Raw genomic sequence first — 22189 nt, 5'->3', positions numbered from 1 at the left:
CAACGTTAACAAGATGGTCTCGGGATTTAACCATGCTCCTACGAAGTTTCTAAAGATGGACCTAGCCTTAACATTCTTTTCGGAAACCGGGCCCTGGTCACTGTATATGGAATAAAGTACCATTTCAGATGCAACCGTATTCACCTCAGTTGAGAACACATACCCTTACTAACCATACTGGAATGCACTGCAGCTACTGCAGATGAAACTCTATAGCCCAAGTTCTTGTCCTTGAGAAGGGCAGCCACACTTTGACTTCAGCCTCGATTCATCTGCTATTAAATCGCTGTGTCTGAAAGTGATATAACGGTGGCTGGCTCTGGTTACTCAGGCATTCTACTCTTGCTACACATCAGCCAATACGCAAGGGATATTTGTGAGCACATAAAGATAATAAATTGATTGTGTTCCGTGTGAGATTAAATGTGTTGCATTGTAAAACATTGACTGTATTGTTTCATTGTGTCGTGTTACATTATTGGCTTGTTCTCAGTTTTAGTTAGTGTCTCTGCAAGCAGTGTGTATTTGGCAACACTGTAGCTTTGTGTGTGTGGCAACCGTGGGTGTTTACAGGTGTGTGTGTGTGTGTGTGTGTGTGTATATATGTGTTCGCACATGCATGAGTGTATGTGTGTGCCAGCTTATCAGGACATCAGTTCCTCACCTGTCTCTTTGAACGGCTCAACCCTTCCTCTGTGAAGATGGGCTCCTCCGGCTCCGACAAGATACCATCATCACCAGCAGGGTCACTGTCATTTACAGAGTTCCCTTCAGTGTCACTGCTGTTCAATGAGCAACCTGTGAAGGAGGGGAAAAAGAGAAAGGGAGGGGGGAAATGGGTAGGAGTGCAGAAGAGGAGAGAGAAGAGGATGAGAGGAGAGAGAACAGGGTAGGAGGGAGAAGAGGTGATATGAGCAGTGCACACCCACCAGTCCCTTCTCTCAATGAAGCCATTTTCATTTTTGTCAAATGATCCACAGAGGAAATCAATATCCTGCAGACAGTGTGGTGGAGGGAGGCCGGGTGGAAAGGTGAGTGAAGCAGGGGAGCTTATGGCAGAGCAAAAACTAACACAGACGGAAAAAACAGAGTATTTTAAGGCTTTAGAACTGGAGACAAGAGGAAAGGAGGCGGCGAGGAGAAAACTCCAATTTAGACTATTGAGATGCACCCCCAAAAAGACACAGGCAAAAGGTAGGGGATGACGGACACAGAGGAGAGATGGGTTATTAAAGGTCAGCTAAAGGTTATTACCTGGACATTGTAGTGACAGTAGCAGGTCCAGGTCAGCCATTCGATACACCACGTGATCATTTTGCTTCTACAGTAGTACACACAGAGCCACAACAGAGTTAGAACCAATTATAGTTGTAAATACAGAAAAAGTGGGTACCCACCATTCTTATGACATATTGGTTGACAATGGTGAAGTGCTATAACTGTTATTGACTGATCATCACCCCCCCTCTTTTTGCCACCCTGTCCAGCACTCGAGACCGCCGAGTGCCAAGGCCCGTACAAATAGTCTGTCTTCAGTTACGACACTCGCTACCGAGATCCAAACTGCCTCTGGAAGCAACGTCAGCACAAGAATTGTTCGTCGGGCGCTTCATGAAATGGGTTTCCATGTCCGAGCAAGCGGACACAAGCCTAAGATCACCATGCGCAATGTTAAGTGTCGGTTGGATTGGTGTAAAGCTCGTCGCCGTTGGACTCTGGAGCAGCGGAAAAGCCTTCTCTCACGCTTCACCATCTGGCAGTCCGAGAGACAAATCGCTACCTGACCCAATGCATAGTGCCAACTGTAAAGTTTGGTGGAGGAGGAATAATGGTCTGGGGCTGATTTTCATGGTTCGGGCTAGGCCTCTTAGTTCCAGTGAAGGGAAAAATGTTCACGCAACAGCATACAATGCCACGCTAGACGATTCTGTGCTTCCAACTTTGTGGTAACAGTTTAGGGAAGTCCCTTTCTTGTTTCAGCATGACAAAGCCCCCGTGCACCAAGCGAGGTCCATACAGAAATGGTTTGTCGAGATCAGTGTGGAAGAACTTGACTGGCCCTGACTTCAACCCCATTGAACACCTTTGGGATGAATTGGAACGCCGACTGCGAGCCAGGCCTCATCGCCCAACATCAGACCTCACTAATGCTCTTGTGGCTGAATGGAAGTCCCCGCAGCAATGTCTAGTGGAAAGCCTTCCCAGAAGAGTGGAGGCTGAAATAGCAGCAAATGGGGGACCAACTCCATATTAATGCCCATGATTTCAGAATGAGACGGTCGACAAGCAGGTGTCCACATACTTTCGGTCACATAGCGCATACGTAATAAAGAGAGCAAAGCGCCATAATGCATAATTGATCCATTGCTGGGCTTTCAGGATGGCATCATCGAGCATTTCATGGCTGCATGGAGAGTCTAACTTGAGCAGAGGAGCTGAATACTTCATGAAAATGACCCATCTGGGGAAAAGGGGGGGTGGGGGCCATCTGATATTCAGGAGGGAGAGGCCACATCGATCTATCATTCCAGTCCATGTAATGGAGCTGTGTACCGTACCTCGATTGCCTGTCGTCCTAATGGAATAGCCTTCAGCCTCTTCTATCTTACCCCTTGCTTTTCTCTCCTTTTCTTCCACACTCACTTTTCCTCTCTCCTCTCACTCTGTTCCGCAGCCGAAACGGATCTCTCAAAAGGAGAGATCCACAATGTTGTGGAGTCTGGGACAAAGCCCTAATATCACGTTGGTTGACATATTATATCATCCTATACTGGTGCTGCTTGCCCCTAACATCCAAGGCTGGGAGTGAACGTATTTTCCCCCACTACTCACGTTTGAACTAAATGGCTCTGGGATTAACTATACACACAGTGCATAATCATGTTAGAGCCAAGTGTATGGCTTATTTGTCTACAGACATCAAGGATGGTGTCCTCTGTGGGGTTTCGTAATGTATGGCTGGGACCAGAACCGTATACTGTATGGGTATATATACAATGGCTTTGGCTTGGATGGCAAACAGGGGGTTATAGTTCATCCTGAATAGAAGGAGACAGATGGGACAGAGGTTAAAGCGATAGATTCAAAGACCGCCAACGAGTCCGCACCGAATGGTCTTGGAGATACACGGGAATAAATAAAATAAAAATAGATTCAGCTGGCAATTCCATCAAGCCCACATTGTGTCCTTTGCTTTTACACAGCAACTCGTTTTTCCCCATGGACAAACATAATCAGAACGTTCTTTTGGGGGGGTAGTTGAAAAGTCCACGAGCACTTCCAAACTTACTATATGCTTCCAGATTTCAGAATAAGACGTGCGCGTGCAGGCAATAGCTTGTAAAGGACGACACCTGCACAAACATTGCTATGGTGCATTTTATTGAATTCCAGTCTTAGTATAGTTAATTAGTTCTCTCTCTCACACACCATGGGACTGTGTATCAATGCAATACTTTTGGCACTGCACAGATGGAGTATCGCTATCTGTGCTGCCAGTGAGCGAGAGAGGGAGAGGGAAAGAGAGTTGAACGAGTCCGATGCAGCGAGAGAGAGAGAGAGAGAGAGAGAGAGAGAGAACACGCGGTCTCTCTACTGAGCAGTGGGCTGGAGACACTTCCGAGACGACTCCACCGGCAGCTCCCCATTTTTCATCTAAGGGTATCCCACCCCTCCATCCTCTTCCCTTATTCATACTCACCTCCCCACCGGTATTGAGAAGAGGCTCGATCCCATAGGAGAAGTTCCCATCGGAAAACATCCCACTAGAGAGAGAGGGAGAAAGCAAGAGTGAGGCTAGTAGAGTTTGTAGTAACAAATGGGAACTCTGGTAGGGTTTGCAGATAGAGAGAAAACACTGAGGCATGGAATGGGCAGAGGGTGGGTATAGCCTCGACTCACCGTAATCCATGGCAGGTAGAGAGAGCAACCCACGAGCCTGGTACCCCCCTCAGTCGCCCGTGGTAGTAACAGTGTTCCCCTCCCTGTAAACACACACAACCATTCACTCAGTATTAATTCTACTTTGCCCTCCCAAGTTAAAGAAACAAAAGGCACAAATCGATGAAATAGAGTGAGCTAACTAACGACGAAAATGCAATCAACATCACTTATTAACTGTGAAGCAACACCCCCCAAGAGTGGGTCTGAATGAGCTGCTTGGTCAACAAAGCTGTATCAGTAACTACTATAAATCAGAGGAGAGAACCTACACCTACAGTGGCTAATGATGCGTGAAGGACAGCAGAGACTATATTTCATCACCAGACCGGTGTGGTTGAGAATCAGATGTGTGTGTGTGTGTGTGTGTATTAGACTAGGAATACATCAGTGTCAGTCGGTCTGTCTGTGCGTGTGTGTGGTGTGTGTGTATTAGACTAGGAATACATCAGTGTACGGTCTGTCTGTGCGTGTGTGTGTGGTGTGTGTGTGTATTAGAATAGGAAAACATCCGTGTCTGTCTGTGCGTGTGTGTGTGGTGTGTGTGTGTGTATTAGAATAGGAAAACATCCGTGTCTGTCTGTGCGTGTGTGTGCGTGTCACTCAGTCAGTGTAATGAACACCAATAAGTTATGCACCACTGTCATCTGAGCCCACTGTCGTCTCACACGCTAAACAACAGAAGAAAAGCTGCATTCAAGTGAAGCGAACTATAACTATTTAGGCCGTTCAAGCAACAACCAGGGGCTAGTGTTTTTTTCCCGCTTGGTCAAACTTTACTCCAACTGTGTCCAACCAACCAGACAGACCAAAGCTGCGTCTCAATAGACTACAGCGGCCTCCTCTCCTCTCCTCTGCTCTTTCCTTAACCTGTACTGGTCTGAAACACACAAGCAACATGGTCGATCCCTTTCCAGCAACATGCACCCGTCCAGTTCTTTTTCCAGAATGAAGGCAGGATTTTATATGAGCTAGCCATAATGACCCTTAGTGTAGCTTAGCTTAATTTCTCTCTTGTCGTGGCTTAGCGTGCGAGCTAGCCATAATGAACCTTAGCTTAGCTTAATTTCTCTCCTGTAGCGGTTTAGCGTGCGAGCAGTAAAAACCTGAAGCATTCAGTGGGGGCTTCCACTCACCACCAAATATGGTGATGATATGAGGTTCTGCGTGTGTGCGTGCGCAGGCAGAAGATGGCGCAAGATGGAACTGAGCCAACATTCCGCAAATTTTCTCACAGATGAAACTTTTGATCTAAATACAGTTTTCTTTTCCCAAAACTAAAATCAGTTATGAACAGAGAGCAATAAGTTTAGCAGATTTGACCCTTTAAAAGATTTTAAACACTGGCTTTGTTTAGAGGTATCGCAAAGGAAGTTAGAGTTCTTGGCTTGCACATGCGCACTTCAGAGAGTAGGCATTCACTGACAGGAATGAGCAAATACATGATAAAATGCACAAATAGGATCACGTTAGCTCTTGCTTGGCTCTGCCCATGTTGTTCCTTGTCCTGCCAACCGTGCTTCTATGGTTTCCACTGTAAAAAGGACCATATGTCCCATCTTGGCTTAGTTAAAAGTATCATTGGTAGCGGTTTAGCATGAGCTAGCCATAATAAACTCTAGCTTAGCGTTAGCTTAATTTCTCCTGTGTCTTTAGTGGGTGAGACCCTGGGGTCATTCAATACCAATTAGAAAGGAAGCCTTAGTCAGAGCACTTAGCACGGGACTGAGATAAATAAACAAATAAATAAATTTAAAAAAAGGGCAGGATTACAAGGGTAAGTGGAGGAAATCAGATTGGCTCACACTCTGCCGCGGCCATTAGTGAACGAGGTGGATTGAGTGTCCTTCCAGAGGAGGAGAGGCTGGACACAGCCACGCATACGCACACACACACTTTCAGAGGAGAGGCAGGATGAAGGGGGGGGATCATTCAAGTCATTCAGGTATAATGGACTACTGAGATGCTATTCAAGAAATAATCTGTTTCGTCTAACATGCAGGAATGCATATTTCAACATGACTCAATGCGTTGATGTGCAACCTAATCCAGTGATTGTCACGAATGTTGGTTTGACAAGTAAGGCCATTGTTGTTATATTTTACTGTCGAAAATAAGGCTTCAGAATGATATTTCAAATTTTCTTGTACACTTATATCATAGGCTAATTAATTTGGGGCTAATTCACCACTTGAGGAAGAGGAAAACTCAACACACATCGTCTAGATCACCAACTCTAAATATAATACCCACTGCTAGTAGCCATGTACAAATCAGTAAATGTCCTAATAAAAAATGGAAATGTATCTCAAAGCCATATCAAATATCTTGTTTGTAAAATAGCTGCTACTGAGCTCAATATTGAGAAATAAATATTTTACCTACAAACATGGAATTGTTTGTAGGTAAAATGCAATTGCATTTTGAAATGTTTTACAATCAAAATGCATTTCTTTCTCCCGGAGAGGAGAGTGGCTCGCTAATGACATCAGCAGGCCCACCGAAACAGGCACATCAGCAGGTCCACTGAAACAGGCACATCAGCAGGCCCACCGAAACAGGCACAGCAGCAGGGCAGACACTTAAAATACAGGAATCATGAGGATAACGCACTTTACTGTTTGACCAAATCATGATTTTAGCAGCCCCAAAAATGGAAGGTTTGAGTGAGGTGACCATGTAGAAGGTGCAGCTCGCACCGATACAACCAGCTAAAATGTTTACCCGCAGGGCCAAGTCAAATAGTCGCAAAATGGAACTAAAAGGTCACAGTCTGGAACCCTGAGGAGAGGGTGACTCTGCGGAGGACACGCTCAGTAGAAATGCACACACTCACTCATTTAATAGTTTTTATTTATTTATTATTTAACTAGGCAAGTCAGTTAAGAACAAATTCTTATTTACAATGACCGACTACCTCGGCCAAATCCTAACGACACTGGGCAAAATGTGCGCTGCCGATGGGACTCCCAATCACGGCCGGTTGTGATACAGCCTGGAACTTCTTGTTCTAGAGCCTGCGATGCACATGCCATTGCATGATCAACGAGGTGGAAATGTAGCTAATATCTGAATGGAGGGCAACTCAGCAGCACTGCTGACTTTGCAGAACAGCTTGTTTGTTCATGAACAGAAGAGAGGAGGGGACACCCCATTAAGGGAGGAGTTGAATGAGATGCCACACCTATGAAGGATGCTAATTAGTACTGACAAACTAGAATAAAACAGCCCTGTTTTGTTACATCCCTATCAAATACTGCTACCAAGTCTCAACTAAGGGAGAGAGGTGGTCAAAATAGGAGGGGAAAGTGCCAATTCCAAGATGGCAGAAAGCTACTCAAGTTTCTCAAACTGTTTTTATTTACCATCACACTCGAGGACAAAACGACAGGACAAACGGAGAAATTAAGATTAGACCAAATAAGAAGTAAACAAGTACATGCCGTTGCACTATCTAGCCGCAAATAATTTCTCGGTTAAGTCCATCTAGGGCACCTTAAAAGGGGTTAGACAGTGACCTTGCAAAACGACCGGCGTAATTGCATCTCTCCAATTTCATTAAACTTCCGCACCGCAGTACTAGCTATTCATGTCTGCAGGAACAAGACACCTCTCAGTCCTCCAAAGACGTCCTCTGACACACACACACACACAGGCGTAATAATACAGTATAAGCATAGTTATAGACACACATAAAGACTGGTATAGGCTCATAATTCCATATACCAATGGTCGTAATGCATTATAAGTATAATCATAATCACTTATAATGTACAGTGACATAATGCTTCATAATTGCACTTTCTACTCAAGGGTCATACAGCATTATAATGACAATCAGTGTGATGCATTTATAAAGTCTATGCCAATGAGCAGCACATCATTAGTCCTGCGTCATAATCTTTGCTATGGTGTGTTATAGCACACTTATAAGCCATTATTAAGTCATCTCTGAATGCTTTAGGTGTGCGCTTGATGATCATACTAGACACTCATCAGCCAACCTTCATGTCTACACCCTAGTGGATGGACGGATGGACGAAAACAAGTTCTACCATGTTTTGAGACGGCCTCCCTTCGTCGTCAAAGTGCCGCTCCACATAATCCGAAGACAGGAGATTGCTGGGGGGAAAAAATGAGAGAGGGAGCGAGAGAGAGAGAGAGAGAGAGAGCGAGCAATGACATTTCCCATACAGGCATAATCATTACAAGAGACAAGCGCATACAAAACATATTTGTTAAAAGCACTATACAAATCCAATTGGCTTGATGGAGGCATTGAATAGAAAGGGGTGGTGGAAGGATGGGCCCAGTTATCTCTACGCCATGTGAAGACGCTTTGAGAGCTAGTGAGGAGCGCTACATGACCACAATCCATTAGAATAATGTGTCCAATGTGTTGGTGAGGAGGAGGAAGAGGAGGAAGAGGAGAGTGTATGCCGTGATTTAGCTTTAGCCTACGAGCCTCAAAATGTTACCATCTACAATGTTTTAGACATTCCATTCTAGTGAAGAAACCCTAGATGGATTGTAACGGGGTTGAGGTAAATTCAGTTTTTTTTTATTCAGCCAAATCCACAGAGGAGACATTGGGCAATGTTTTTATTCATTAATTGAATGAAAAATGTCCTGAATAGAAAGCTGAATTGAACACAATCCTGTATTGTATAGAATGCTAGTGATGGTCAGAGCAGTGTGTCAACTCACTGGTTCAGCTCCAAGTCCAGGATGAAAGACTTGCCAAAGGCTTCCACCAGGAAACTGCTCTGGGCTAGATGGACAGGCTGAGAGAGAGAGGGAGGGAGAAAAGTTAGAGGTGTGTGAGTGTGTATGTGAGAGAGTGAGAGTGAGTGATAGTGAGAGTGGGGTGAGAGAGAGAGAGAGAGAGAGAGAGAAGCACAATAGGGAGAGAAAATCAGTGGTGGAAAAAGTACTCAATTGTCATACTTGAGTAAAAGTAAAGACACCTAAATAGAAAATGACTCAAGTAAAAGTCATCCAGTAAAATACTACACTTGAGTAAAAGTATTTGGTTTTAAATATACTTAAGTATGAAAAGTAAATGGAATTGCTCAAATATACAAACCAGACACCACCATTTTTTAATTGATGTTTTATTACCGATAGCCAGGGGCACACTCCAACATAATTTACAGGCAACGCATGTGTTTAGTGAGTCCGCCAAATCAGAGACAGTAGGGATGACCTCTTGATAAGTGCGTCAATTGGACCATTTTCTTGTCAAAATGTAATGAGTATTTTTGGGTGTCAGGGAAAATGAATGGAGTAAAAAGTACATTATTTAGGAATGTAGTGAAGTAAAAAAGTTGGCAAACATAAATAATAAAGTACAGATGCCTCCAAAAACTTAAGTAGTACTTTAAAGTATTTTTACTTAAGTACTTTACACCACTGGAGAAAATGCAGGTACACTTAGGGTGTAAGGACAGGACTGAGGCAAGGCTGGCCAAGGTTATTAAAAGGTACAGTGCCTTCAGAAAGTATTCACACCCATTGACTTTTTCCAAATTTTGCTGTGTTACAAAGTGGGGTTAAAATGGATTTAATTGTACTTTTTTTTACAAGAATCTACACAAAAAACTCTAATGTCAAAGTGGAAGAAAAATGCTAACGTGTAAAAATAAATAAAACACTAACATATCTTGTTTACATAAATATTCAACCCCGTAAGGCAATGCATGTTAGAATCACCTTTGGCAGCGATTACAGCTGAGTCTGGGTAAGCCTCTAAGTGCTTTCCACACCTGGATTGTGCAACATTTTCCCCCATTACTCTTTTCAAAATTCTTCAAGCTCTGTCAAATTGGTTGATCATTGCTCGACAACCATTTTCAGGTCTTGCCATAGATTTTCAAGCAGATTTAAGTCAAAATTGTAACTCAGCCACTCAGGAACATTCACTGTCCTTTTGGTAAGCAACTCCAGTGTAGATTTGTCATTGTGTTTCAGGTTACTGTCCTGCTGAACAGTGAATTAATCTCCCAATGTCTGGTGGAAAGCAGATTGAACCAAGTATTCCTCTAGGATTTTGCCTGCCTCCATTCTTTTTGCTTTTTTCCCCCCTGAAAAAACTCCAGAGTCTTTAACGATTACAAGCATAAACACAACATGATGCAGCCACCACCATGCTTGAAAATATTGAGAGGGGTACTCAGCAATGTGCTGTATTGGATTTGCTTCAAACATAACACTTTGAATTCAGGACAAAAAAGTGAATTGCTTTGCCACATTTTTGGCAGTATTACTTTAGCGCCTTGTTGCAAACAGAATGCATGTTTTGGAATATTTGTATTCTGTACTGGCTTCCTTCTTTTCACTCTGTCACTTGGAATAGTATTGTGGAGTAGCTACAATGTTGTTGATCCATCCTCAGTTCTCATATCACAGCCATTAAACTCTGTAACTGTTTTAAAGTCACCATTGGCCTCACGGTGAAATCCCTGAGCAGTTTCCTTCCTCTCTGGCAACTGAGTTAGGAAAGACGCCTGTATATTTGTAGTGACTGGGTGTATTGATAAACCATCCAAAGTGTAGTTAATAACTTCAACATGCTCAAAGGGATATTCAATGTCTGCAATTTCTTACCACTAGGTATCAGTCTTTGCGAGTAACTGGAACACCTTCCTGGTCTTTGTATTTCACTGTCGACTGAGGGCCCTTACAGATAATTGTATGTGTAGTGTACAGAGATGTGCTAATCATTCAAAAATCACATTAAAACACTATTATTGCACACAGTGAGTCCATGCAACTTATTAAGTGACTTGTTAAGCAAATGTTTTACTCCCAAACATATTTAGGCTTACCATAACAAAGTGGTTGAATACTTATTGGACTCAAGACATTTCAGCTTTTCATTTTTTATTAATTTGTAAAAATTTCGAAAAACATCATTCCACTGACATTATGTGTAGGCCAGTGACAAAAAAAATAACAATTTAATAAATGTTTTATCCAGGCTGTAACAAACAAAAAATGTAGAAAATGTCAAGCAGTGTGAATAGTTTCTGAATAATCTTCACTCATTCACATTCCATTAGATGACAAGATGCAGAATCTGTCATGCCACAAGTCATTCATTGTCTTAAACAAATTATTCAATACCTCATTTTTTGGCAAAAATGTACCTCTGTGGAGGGTTGAGAGAAAGCGAGAGAGCGCAAAAGAAAGGAAGAGAAAGAAAGAGTGCAACACAGTGAGAAAGATGGACAGAGAGCAAAAAATAAAAAGGAATAGAAGGACAGAGTACCATCAAAGCCACAATAACACTGTCAGATAAAGATTGATGTCCCAACTCCCAACCCTGTTCCAGGTAGTGAGAGAAAAACAGCTTTACCTATCAATACCACTGTCTAGCCCAGGTGTCTCCAATCCTTTTCTAGCATGAGAGCTACTTTAAAAAAATAAAACACGTCGGGAGCTTCTCATTTTTTTCTTGCTTTCAGATAGACACATTCTTCTCATCTCCCCTGCAATTATTCCCCGGGTCCTTAGTGTACAAGAGAAAGTAGTGCACTATGCTTTCTGTCAATATACCTAGTTAAAAAAATAGTTAATAAACAACTAAGTGGGGCCATATAAAATCTGTGATTTTTTTTCTCCCAAATTCTGTTTTATATATTCCCCAATTACATTTTCTCAGGTTTTAGGTTTATTTACAATTGTTAATTGAGAAACAATGAAATTGGATGTTCTGAGTCTATGTCAATGCTTAAATTACATCAGAAGACCTTATGGTTTTTGTTTTGGGGAAAAACGAACAAAATGTTGATTTTGAGAGTAATTCCCCTTCAATTGCACATCTGGCCCTTTAATTGCGCATCTAGCGAGCGAGGAACGTGCAATCTTATGTTCCGGTCTAGCGATGGTTCTTTACTGCTGCTGCTCATTTCATGGCAAACTTTGAAAATAACTAATAATAGATACAAATGATATTCATGATATACTTCTGCCAGACAAGCCTTTTTTGCAGTTAACATTTAATTGAGAAGATTTTGGGGAAAGTATTTCTGTCAACCCACGAGACCGTTATCACATCAACTGGCTGGCTACACACGGAGTGATAAACAAACGCGCGCACCACACAAACACCGGGGAAATATTGCTGGAAATGAACTGGCAGATATTTTGTTTTTAAGCAAATAGTGGCTTACTATGGGTGGGATAATGTCAATGTTGCGTTGATCAGATAGTAGCTGGGAGATTGCGGTGTCGGATACTTGTGAGATGTATTTATGACAGTTTGCGATGCAACACTTAAATAGCATGTTCTTTCATTAAGAATTGTTTGGCAAGCTACTCATAGGTGGGCTGCGAGCTACTCGTAGCTTGCGAGGACCTACTGTGCGGGAGGCTGATGCTGGTGAGAGTGTGTGCCTACCTGGTGGAAAGTGTTAGAAATAGGAGGCGTCAGAAATAAATTCAATTTACACCGGCAGTGTGGCACTGCCAAACCTAGACAGCCTAATCAAGACGGGCTTGTATCTCAACCCAGTTTGGTGACAGTTCACTTAGTAGAGAGCCTTGCTACCTGAATATTAATGGCTGCAGAGGTGCTGACACAAAGACTTTCTGTCTAATAACTCCAGCGAGTCGTTTTGCTGTACTGTATCAGACCTTAACGGTCTTCTCTGTAAAAAGTTCAAAAGACAGTTGCTATTTATCTAGCTAAGGAATGAAACGGTAGGAGGAGATTATAATTTTTTTTTTTTAAACATTGAGCCTGTTACTCAATTATCATTCCTATTTGCCATTAACTTGTAGGGAATGGGCATAAGTTATCCGAAATACTGTACCAGCTTTAGGGCAAGCAGACTTTAGTATAATTATAAAGCGATTTGGAGTAGGGAGTGCTGATCTAGGATCAGTTTTTCCTACTAGATAATATTGAAAATGATTACATGGAAAGGGGGTGTGTCGTAGCTCAGCAATTTGACCGAGGTAAAAGAGGGCCTCATACAGAAACACTGCAAAGGCAGAGTTTCAGGAAGGTCGTCTGGGTTACACACGAGCGCTGGGCAGCCCGGTGGTGGAGGGCACTCAAGGTTGCCTCAAAACGGTGAATCTTCCTGCCTCGCTGAATGATTGGCAGATAGTATTGATAGAGCGGGTAATGAGAGAGACCAGGTAAAGGTGTAGAAAGGTGATAGGGGGCGCAGACAGGCGGGAGAGGGAGGGAGGCCCACGGGTGGCTGCCATGGGGTATCAGGTGGGGTCAGATGAATCAGCACCATGGAAAGAGTGTGTGTGGAGGACAGGGGTACTAGCTATCGATGTCCAAAACTGACTAGAATTGAAATGACTGACAGTTAACTCCCTCATGGGAAAAAGGTCTTTTAATTTCCTTTAATGATTGGTGGTGACAACAGCTATGACCCTTTTGACCAAGCAGGCTGGGGCGGTTGGGGTCAATGTCAGCTCGGCTCTAGTTAGTTTTGGACAGTCAGGGCACAATTATGGGCAATTATATACAGTACCAGTCAAACGTTTGGACACACCTACTCATCAAGGGTTTTTCTTTATTTTATTACTATTTTCTACATTGTAGAATAATAGTGAAGACATCAACACTATGAAATAACACATATGGAATCATGTAGTGAACAAACAAAAAAGTGTTAAACAAACCCAAAAATATATTTTATATTTGCGATTCTTCAAAGTATCCACCCTTTGCCTCAATGACAGTTTGCACACTAGACCGGTGGAAATCTGTCCTTTGGTCTGATGAGTCCACATTTGAGATTATTGGTTCCAACCACCGTGTCTTTGTGAGACACAGAGTAGGTGAACATATGATCTCCACACGTGTGGTTCCCACTGTGAAGCATGGAGGAGGAGGTGTGATGGTGCTTTGCTGGTGACACTGTCAGTGATTTATTTAGAATTAAAGACGCACTTAACCAGCATGGCTACCACAGCATTCTGCAGCAATACGCCATCCCATCTGGTTGGCGCTTAGTGGAACTATCATTTGTTTTCCAAAAGGACAATGACCTAAAACACACCTCCAGGCTGTGTAAGGGCTATTTGACCAAGGAGAGTGGTGGAGTGCTGCATCAGATGACCTGGCCTCCACAATCACCCAACTTCAACTTGAGAAGGTTTGGGATGAGTTGTATCGCAGAGTGAAGGAAAAGCAGCCAACAAGTGCTCAGCATATGTGGGAACTCCTTCAAGACTGTTGGAAAAGCATTCTAGGTGAAGCTGATTGAGGGTGGCTACGTTGAAGAATCTCAAATATAACCCATATTTTGATTTGTTTTGCACTCTTTTGGATACTATATTATTCCATGTGTTATTTCATAGTTTTGATGTCTTCACTATTATTCTACAATGTAGAAAATAGTAAAAAGAAAAGAAAAACCCTTGAATGAGTAGGTATGACCAAACTTTTGACTGGTACTGTATATACATTTTAAGCTTTATTTGACCAGGCGAGTCAATTAAGAACAAATTATTATTTACAGTGAAGGCCTGGCCAGTGAAGACTCATGGTCAGAACTTCTGAAATTAGCACTTTTCGGGGCATCGATAGGGCAAGGAGTATCATGCCACCTGCCTCTGTTTAAACCAGGGGTGAGAAACATCAATCCACATTTGTAAGCTTTCAAATGGCAACTAATACAGATCTACCAACCAAAGTAGATTAACGTTAAAAGCATCTTGTACTACGTAACCATCCAAGATGGGAACACCTGACAATACCATATCAAGCCATTGACCTTACATTAGCTTCTTTGAAAATACACCAGGCAATAAAAGTGGCAATAAAGGCTAACCTGACTAGCATTATGTCACACAAGACAAGTCTCCTCTTAGAGTGGCTTCTTTAGTAGCTATTAACTATAGTAGCCAAATAGCCTGGTCCCAGATCTGTTTGTGCCATCTTGCCAACTATACAGCACAAGCAGATCTCGGGCTAGGTTAAACTATTAATACAAGTTTTATCAGTCGTGGTCCAGCACTGTGACACACTATTAGACTAATATCTTTCCATTTCCACTTCCACTTTCCACTTCTCCCTCTTCTACATCAAATGGGATTTTAATCATTGATGAGAGAATTATTCTGCCTGGCATTGACTAATGAAGGAGGTCTAAGACCAAGTCGGCAAAAAATGTGATTATTTCATCTCATTTAGAGAAGAAAACAATTCTTCCCTGAAGCATCTTTCATTGATTAGATCTTATTTGCTCCATTTTGCATTTAAGATGAAGCCACACATAGCTCCCTTCTTTAAAGCAACATATATTCTCCCCATAACTGTAAATAACCTATCCGATATCACATTTCAGTGCACACTGAACGTCTGCAGAACAATGCCTATGCTCCGCATAATGTTCTGCATCCCAAATGACACCCAGTTCCCAGGGGTGATTCTCACAAAACTGGCACTTGACAAAACAGAAACACATTTTCCACCATAATTCCTATTGGACCACTAAAATTAGGATCTGCAGTTATGTATTTCAAAATGATTGTTATGTATATTGATCAGATATTATGCATTTTTCCACAACTACAGTACCAATGCAAAAATTCGCAATACCCTAACAGTTTTCAAAGTCCCGAAAAATAACGAAACTATTTCTAAATTATTATTTTTTTACATTGCTCACTGAATGAAAAGGCCTGAGTTAAAATATAATTGTTTTCAGTTATGTTTAAATTAGTTTATTTTGTCATTTCTCATTAACACAATATTTTCAGAATCTTGTATTTTGTCTTTATATTATTCAGACCCCTTGACTTTTTCCACACTTTGTTACTTTACAGCCTTATTATAAAATTTTTGTAAATTTATAAAAAAATTAAAACTGAAATATCACATTTGGATAAGTATTCAGACCCTTCACTCAGTACTTTGTTGAAGCACCTTTGGCAGCGATTACAGCCTCGAGACTTCTTGGGTATGACGCTACAAGCTTGGCACACCTGTATTTGGAGAGTTTCTCCCATTCTTCTCTGCAGATCCTCTCAAGCTGTCAGGTTGGATGGGGAGCGCCACTGCACAGCTATTTTTAGGTCTCTCCAGAGATGTTCGATCGGGTTCAGGTCCGGACTCTGGCTGGGCCATTCAAGGACATTGAGTCTTGTCCCAAAGCCACTCCTGCTTTGTCTCGGCTGTGTGCTTAGGGTCGTTGTCCTGTTGGAAGATAAACCTTCACCCCAGTCTGAGGTCCTGAGGGATCTGGAACAGGTTTTCATCAATGGCCTCTCTGTACTTTGCTCCATTCATCTTTCCCCTCGATCCTGACTAGTCTCCCTGTCCACGCTGCTGAAACACAGCCAGATTCTGCCACCACCATGGTTCACTGTAGGGATGGTGCAAGGTTTCCTCGAGATGTGACTCTTGGCATTCAAGCCAAAGAGTTCAATTTTGGATTCATCAGACCAGATAATCTTATTTCTCAGGGTCTGAGAGTCCTTAAGGTGCCTTTTGGAAAACTCCATGCGGGCTGTCATGTACATTTTACCAGTGATGGAAAAAGTACCCAATTGTCATCCTTGAGTAAAACTAAAAGATACCTAAATAGAAAATGACTCAAGTAAAAGTTAAAGTCACCCAGTGAAATACTATGAGTAAAAGTATTTGGTTTAAATATAATTATGTATCAAAAGTAAATGTAATTGCTAAAATATACTTAAGTATCAAAAATACAAGTAAAATTATAAATAATTTAAAATTCCTTACAAAAAGCAATCAAGATGGCTTAATTTTCTTGTTTATTTATTTACTAATAGCTAGGGGCATGCTCCAACACTCAGACATCATTCACCAACGAAGCATGTGTTTAGTGAGTCTGCCAGATCAGGGGCAGTAGAGATGACCAGAGATGTCCTCTTGATAAGTGTATGAATTAGGCAATTTTCCTGTCCTGCTAAGCATTCAAAATGTAACAAGTACTTTTGGGTGTCAGAGAAAATGTATGGAGTAAAAAGTACATTATTTTCATTAGGAATGTAGTTAAGTAAAAGTACAAGTTGTCAAAAATATAAATGTAAATGTTTAAAAATTGCCGTAAGTAGTACTTTCAAGTATTTTTACTTAAGTACTTTACATCACTGCATTTTACTGAGGGAGTGGCTTCCGTCTGGCCACTCTACCGTAAAAGGCCTAATTGGTGGAGGACTGCAGAGATGGCTGTTCTTCTGGAAGGTTCTCCCATCTCCACAGATGAACTCTGGAGCTCTGTCAGAGTGACCATCGTGTTCTTGGTCACCTCCTAGACCAATTTCTCAGTCTGGCTGGGCGGCCAGCTCTTGGAAGAGTCTTGGTGGTTCCAAACTTCTTCCATTTAAGAATTATGGAGGCCACTGTGTTCTTGGGGACCTTCAATGTTGCCGACATTTTTTGGTACCCTTCCCCAGACCTGTGCCTCGACACAATCCTGTCTCGGAGCTCTATGGACAATTCCTTTGACGTCATGGCTTGGTTTTTGCTCTGACATGCACTGTCAACTGTGGGACCTTATATAGACAGGTGTGTGCCTTTCCAAATCATGTCCAATCAATTGTGGTAAATTCATGTGGACTCCAATCAAATTGTAGAAACATCTCAAGGATGATCAATGGAAACATGATGCACCTGAGCTCAATTCCGAGTCTCATAGCAAAGGGTCTAAATACTTATGTAAATAAGGTATTTTGTTTGTTTATTTGTAATACATTTGCAAAAATGTCTAAAAACCTGTTTTCACTTTGTCATGATGGGGTATTGGATTGATGAGGATTTAAATGTATTTAATACATTTTAGAATAAGGCTAATGTAACAACATGTGGAAAAAGTGAAGGGGTCTGAATAGTTTCCGAATGCACTGTACATGTTATTTTTATGTACACATATTTGGATAAAGAACAAAAGATTAAGCCAAAATTACTATAGCATACATTTTATATTTCCTAATTACTCTTCGCAGTGCTAGAAGAGTCACTACAGACCCGGGTTCGATCCCAGGCTGTTTCGCAGACCTGGACACCCATGAGGCGACGCACAAATGGCCCAGCGTCGACCGGGTTAGGGGAGGGTTTGGCCGGCCGAGATGTCCTTGTCCCACCGTGCTCTAGCGACTCCTTTTGGCGGGGCCGGGCGCATACACGTTGACTTCGGTCGCCAGCTTAACGGCGTTTCCTCCAACACATTGATGCGGCTGGCTCCCGGGTTAAGCGAGTAGTGTGTCAAGAAGCAGTGCGGCTTGGCGGGACCGTGTTTTGGAGGACGCATGGCTCTCGACCTTCGGCCCCGTACGGGAGTTGCCGCGATAGGACAAAACTGTAACTACCAATTGGATATCACAATATTGGGGAGAAAAAGGGGTAAAAACGTACAATAAATAAATAAATAAAATTCTAAATATGTGGGATATGGACCAAAAATGGTCAAACAACAGTATAGGTAAGCACTAAAACAGGTACACATGTCAAAATGGGGGATATCCTTCTTTAGGTGGCAGGGTTGCTATTTGCTCAAACACAAACTCCAGATTGTGGCTTTAAGTCAATTAAATGGGGTTTATACACCCATATTTCTTTACAACCCCGACTGATGTTACGCCCAAAAAATATAAAACAATAAAATTAATACAATGTAGGCATGATCCTAGTAGATCATTTAAGTTACCAACACAGCACACCCATTGATTATACATTAGAATTAGCTTATTATCTTCACCAAAATGAAGTTTCTCCTTACTGAAATTGACCAAAAAAATCTGTGGTAATGAGAAATGTGTTTCGGTAATGAGAGGCCCTTAGTTGAATCTGCAAGTAATAGGAGACAGTCATTATGAGTCAGGAAACAATTGACCACATCACTAAAGCCCATTCATGCCTCCATGTTGGAAAGGTAATGGCTCCGGTAGATTTTCCCAATTTCAGCTTTTTAGTCATTTTGGTAAAAGAAAAGAAACCTTTATTTAACTAGGAAAGTCAGTTAAGAACAAATTCTTATTTTCAATGACGGCCTAGGAACAGTGGGTTAACTGCCTTGCATTTAACCCACTTGAGAAGGTCAAGTGTCGTAAAGGGGGTGTTTGAGAATAAGATCCTCTTTCTGAAGGCAAATAAGTGAATAAATTAAATGAACTTGTGCTCATCTAAGGACTACTCTAGATCATGCATCATGGGGATTACAACTTTATTCAATTTCGGGGGTAGTTTTTACTTCAGCTTGAAAAAGTGTTACGATAATGAGAAACACTGTTTTTACGTAACAAATATTATAGTTTAATGTAAATGTAAACTTCAACGAGTATACAATTTGTATGATTTCTGAACAAACAACAGCAACATATTTAGTGTTTTATTGATATAAGTTAGATCTATCTAAAGTAAGATTGTATGAAATTACCCGATAATTCAATCTGCACGCATTTCGTTAATGAGAATTTGGGGTGAAAAATTAAACAATTCTGGAGGAAATTTATTTAAAAAAAATTAAATAGGACCTGGTGCCATAAAATAGGTGTCTTAGACTTCAGAAGGATAGAAAACAATGATGCATCTGCAACAATCAACTAACTCAATTTGCTATTGCCATGGTTAAAACTGGTCTCATGAGAATCGCCCATCCCTATGCATCCAAATGGCCATTTTGGACATGCCCCAAGTGTCTATAGGAATAAGTCGTAAAGCTAGGTCATAAAGCTGTACCTAAGGGGTTAATTTAGGATTTTATAGGTGGTGAGGCAATAGAGATAATAGAGATAGCGTTTTCTATGAATTTGAGGAAGAGTTTACCTTCAGCTACATTAGTGAGATTTGGTGGAGAGAGGGCAGGAACACTCACATCTATGTCCAATATAGTTCTTGTTCATGTGCAGTCAAAACTGGGATACAGAAGATGAATGGGATATTTAAGCACCCAAAAAGTTGGATCTGACAGTGACCACCTTTCAGCAATGTCCATTAGGCCTGATTGGAAGTAGCTTGACATTGCTAGTTCTGTAGCCTACCGGTCTGTGCAAATATTGATAATGACTAGGAAAATTGTGTTCTCTTGTGTGTCACCTAGAGACAAAATATAGGACTCACCTGTGCTCCCTCGGTGTGGTTCTTGACTCGAGTGTCCAGATGGAGGTGAACCAACTCTCCCTCCGAGTCGATCTGTTGCAGGAGCCGCTTAGGCTGAGTGACTTCCTCCACAGCAGGTCCCCGGTCCCCCTGCTCCTCCGAAGGCTGCCATTCCCACGTCTCTCCGTCTCCTCTATTGCTTACCGAGCTGCTCCAGCCTTCATCCGAGCGGTTAAGGGGAAGAGAAGCAGGGTGATCAATCAATAGGGCTTTTGTTATCGTGAATGATGAAATGTCTGCACTGACAGCGGGCGACAACCAGCGATTGGCACATTGTTATCGCCGGGATTGACTATTGTGATGGTGGTGTTGTGGATGTCTGCTGCAGTCTCCCATGGACGCGATTTACTGCGTAGGCTGCCACTACAGAACCTTGGAGCACAGCTCCGACTCCATCCCCATCTCGAAGGCGACAGGCGCGCGTTACGAGGGAAATTGTTAATACAGCTAATCTTACCACGTAGTTCTCATGACAGGGAGTCTGCAAAATGGGACCTAAATAGCTTGGAAAATCTCGAAATAACCCGTTAATAATGAAGGGAAAGTTATAGGTCTACGTATAGCGTTCCGGGTTACATTTGCGGGAAGAAAGCGCGGCTTTAACCCCCCCCAGTCTCTTACCTGTCACCGCAAACCGCGCACTCACTGCAGCGAACACCAGGCATCGCACCGCCAGCATGATGCTCACATAGTCCCCGGGATTTGCATGGAGCAACACCGTTGAATAAAATAAATAAATATACAAATTGGTGGACCAACTGCAGGTGACAATTACAGAGAGCCGCGGGGGACCCCTTTAATTAACGATGTACCCACATCACGACCAAGAACGGGTTCTCTACCTAGAAAAAATATATTCTGACAAGGTTATTCATCCTCCAACAAAAGGCTAAGAAAAACCGTAATAAAATATGGATCAAATGTGTATCACTACTGGCAAAGCCGGGGAAGACTACAGGCGAATACTAGTACCTATTGGGAGTGACGCTGAGCGGTTAAATGTGATCATTCTTCCTTGGCTCGGAGTTGCTGGAAAAAAAGTGAACTGGAGCGATTGCGAGCGAGGGGCGTCGAATCCGCGTTGACTAGAACACGTGGGACTCAGTGCTCCCTCCCTCATCTATTGTTGCATATTCCTGTCAGGTAGCACGGTCTCTTTTTCAAAAAACGCAAACTGCAGATTCAGTGGCAACATTAATGTCAGGCAGCTGTATCCAGCACACTGTAAGTATCATTGTACTAAGGAAAGTAATATAGGTGTGAGTGCAGTTTGACACCGATCTATGCATTGGCGGAAAGCGCCATGTACTGAAATGGTCCGACGAGCCCCATAGACACTGTTCTGCATTTAAGGACTAGGTTGCATTGAACAGCGGTCTAGTACTGAAATGGGCAAACCCCTAGATTGCTTATAGGGATACCTGTATGGGCAGACAAGACATGATAACAGCGGCAGCATAGACAGATGACATTTCCCTACAACATATCATCGTAGTGTAGTAAAATATATATATATATATATTTTTGCAGTAAGCATACTTACCCCAACTTCACCAAAATAAATGAAAATTCACATTAATGCAGTAAACTGTTCACTCAGTTAAACATTCTACATCCTAATAATGGAATAGACAAGGCTAGGTATCAGATTTGTCTGCGTCAACTGTTTGAGGAGGGGTTGACGTAGCGGTGAGCTAAAAAGGATGCATCGACCGACCCATCGCTGCCCTTCACCAAGCCGAGTCTACACTCAGCACTTAAGATCCATCTCCTCAGAGTCCTTCTCCCTTGCCCTTCAAGCCCGCGGTCAGCATAAAAGACCTGCAATAGGTAGAGCACAATACTAGAAACTCATTAACAGTTGAAGTCGGAAGTTTACATAGACTTAGGTTGGAGTCATTCAAACTCGTTTTTCAACCACTCCACACATTTGTTAACAAACTATGGTTTTGGCAAGTCGGTTAGGACATCTACTTTGTGCATGACAAGTCATTTTTCCAACAATTGTTTACAGACAGATTATTTCACTGTATCTCAATTCCAGTGGGTCAGAAGTTTACATACACTAAATTGACTGTGTCAATTTGCAATTGTGTCATGGCTTTAGAAGCTTCTGAGAGGGTAATTGACATAATTTGAGTCAATTAGAGGTGT

General features: G+C 42.1%; 1 protein-coding gene across 4 annotated transcripts in view; it reads right to left on the bottom strand.

Annotated features, from left to right (window-relative positions):
• The window catches only part of adam11 (ADAM metallopeptidase domain 11), a 52015-nt gene extending 30872 nt beyond the window's left edge, over positions 1–21143 (bottom strand). The window contains exons 1-9 of one of the 4 annotated variants that reach the window (XM_042305301.1): positions 21008–21135; positions 20657–20877; positions 19997–20193; positions 8647–8723; positions 7995–8061; positions 3901–3983; positions 3701–3764; positions 1255–1321; positions 665–798 (exon numbers count right to left, since the gene is read on the bottom strand). In XM_042305301.1, coding sequence (XP_042161235.1) covers positions 665–798; positions 1255–1321; positions 3701–3764; positions 3901–3983; positions 7995–8061; positions 8647–8723; positions 19997–20193; positions 20657–20714 — 747 coding nt within the window. In that variant the 5' untranslated portion in view covers positions 20715–20877; positions 21008–21135. Of the gene's footprint in view, positions 1–664; positions 799–1254; positions 1322–3700; positions 3765–3900; positions 3984–7994; positions 8062–8646; positions 8724–19996; positions 20194–20656 lie in introns of all 4 variants that reach the window. The other 3 variants (XR_002949362.2, XM_042305302.1, XM_042305300.1) reach the window with 3 other exon arrangements.
• Between the last annotated feature and the right edge of the window lie 1046 nt (positions 21144–22189).

The sequence above is a fragment of the Oncorhynchus tshawytscha genome, linkage group LG24 (assembly GCF_018296145.1).
Source record: "Oncorhynchus tshawytscha isolate Ot180627B linkage group LG24, Otsh_v2.0, whole genome shotgun sequence".
NCBI lineage: Eukaryota > Metazoa > Chordata > Actinopteri > Salmoniformes > Salmonidae > Oncorhynchus > Oncorhynchus tshawytscha.
Note: the sequence above shows the minus strand (reverse complement) of the source record. Positions and strands in the feature narration are given on the sequence as shown.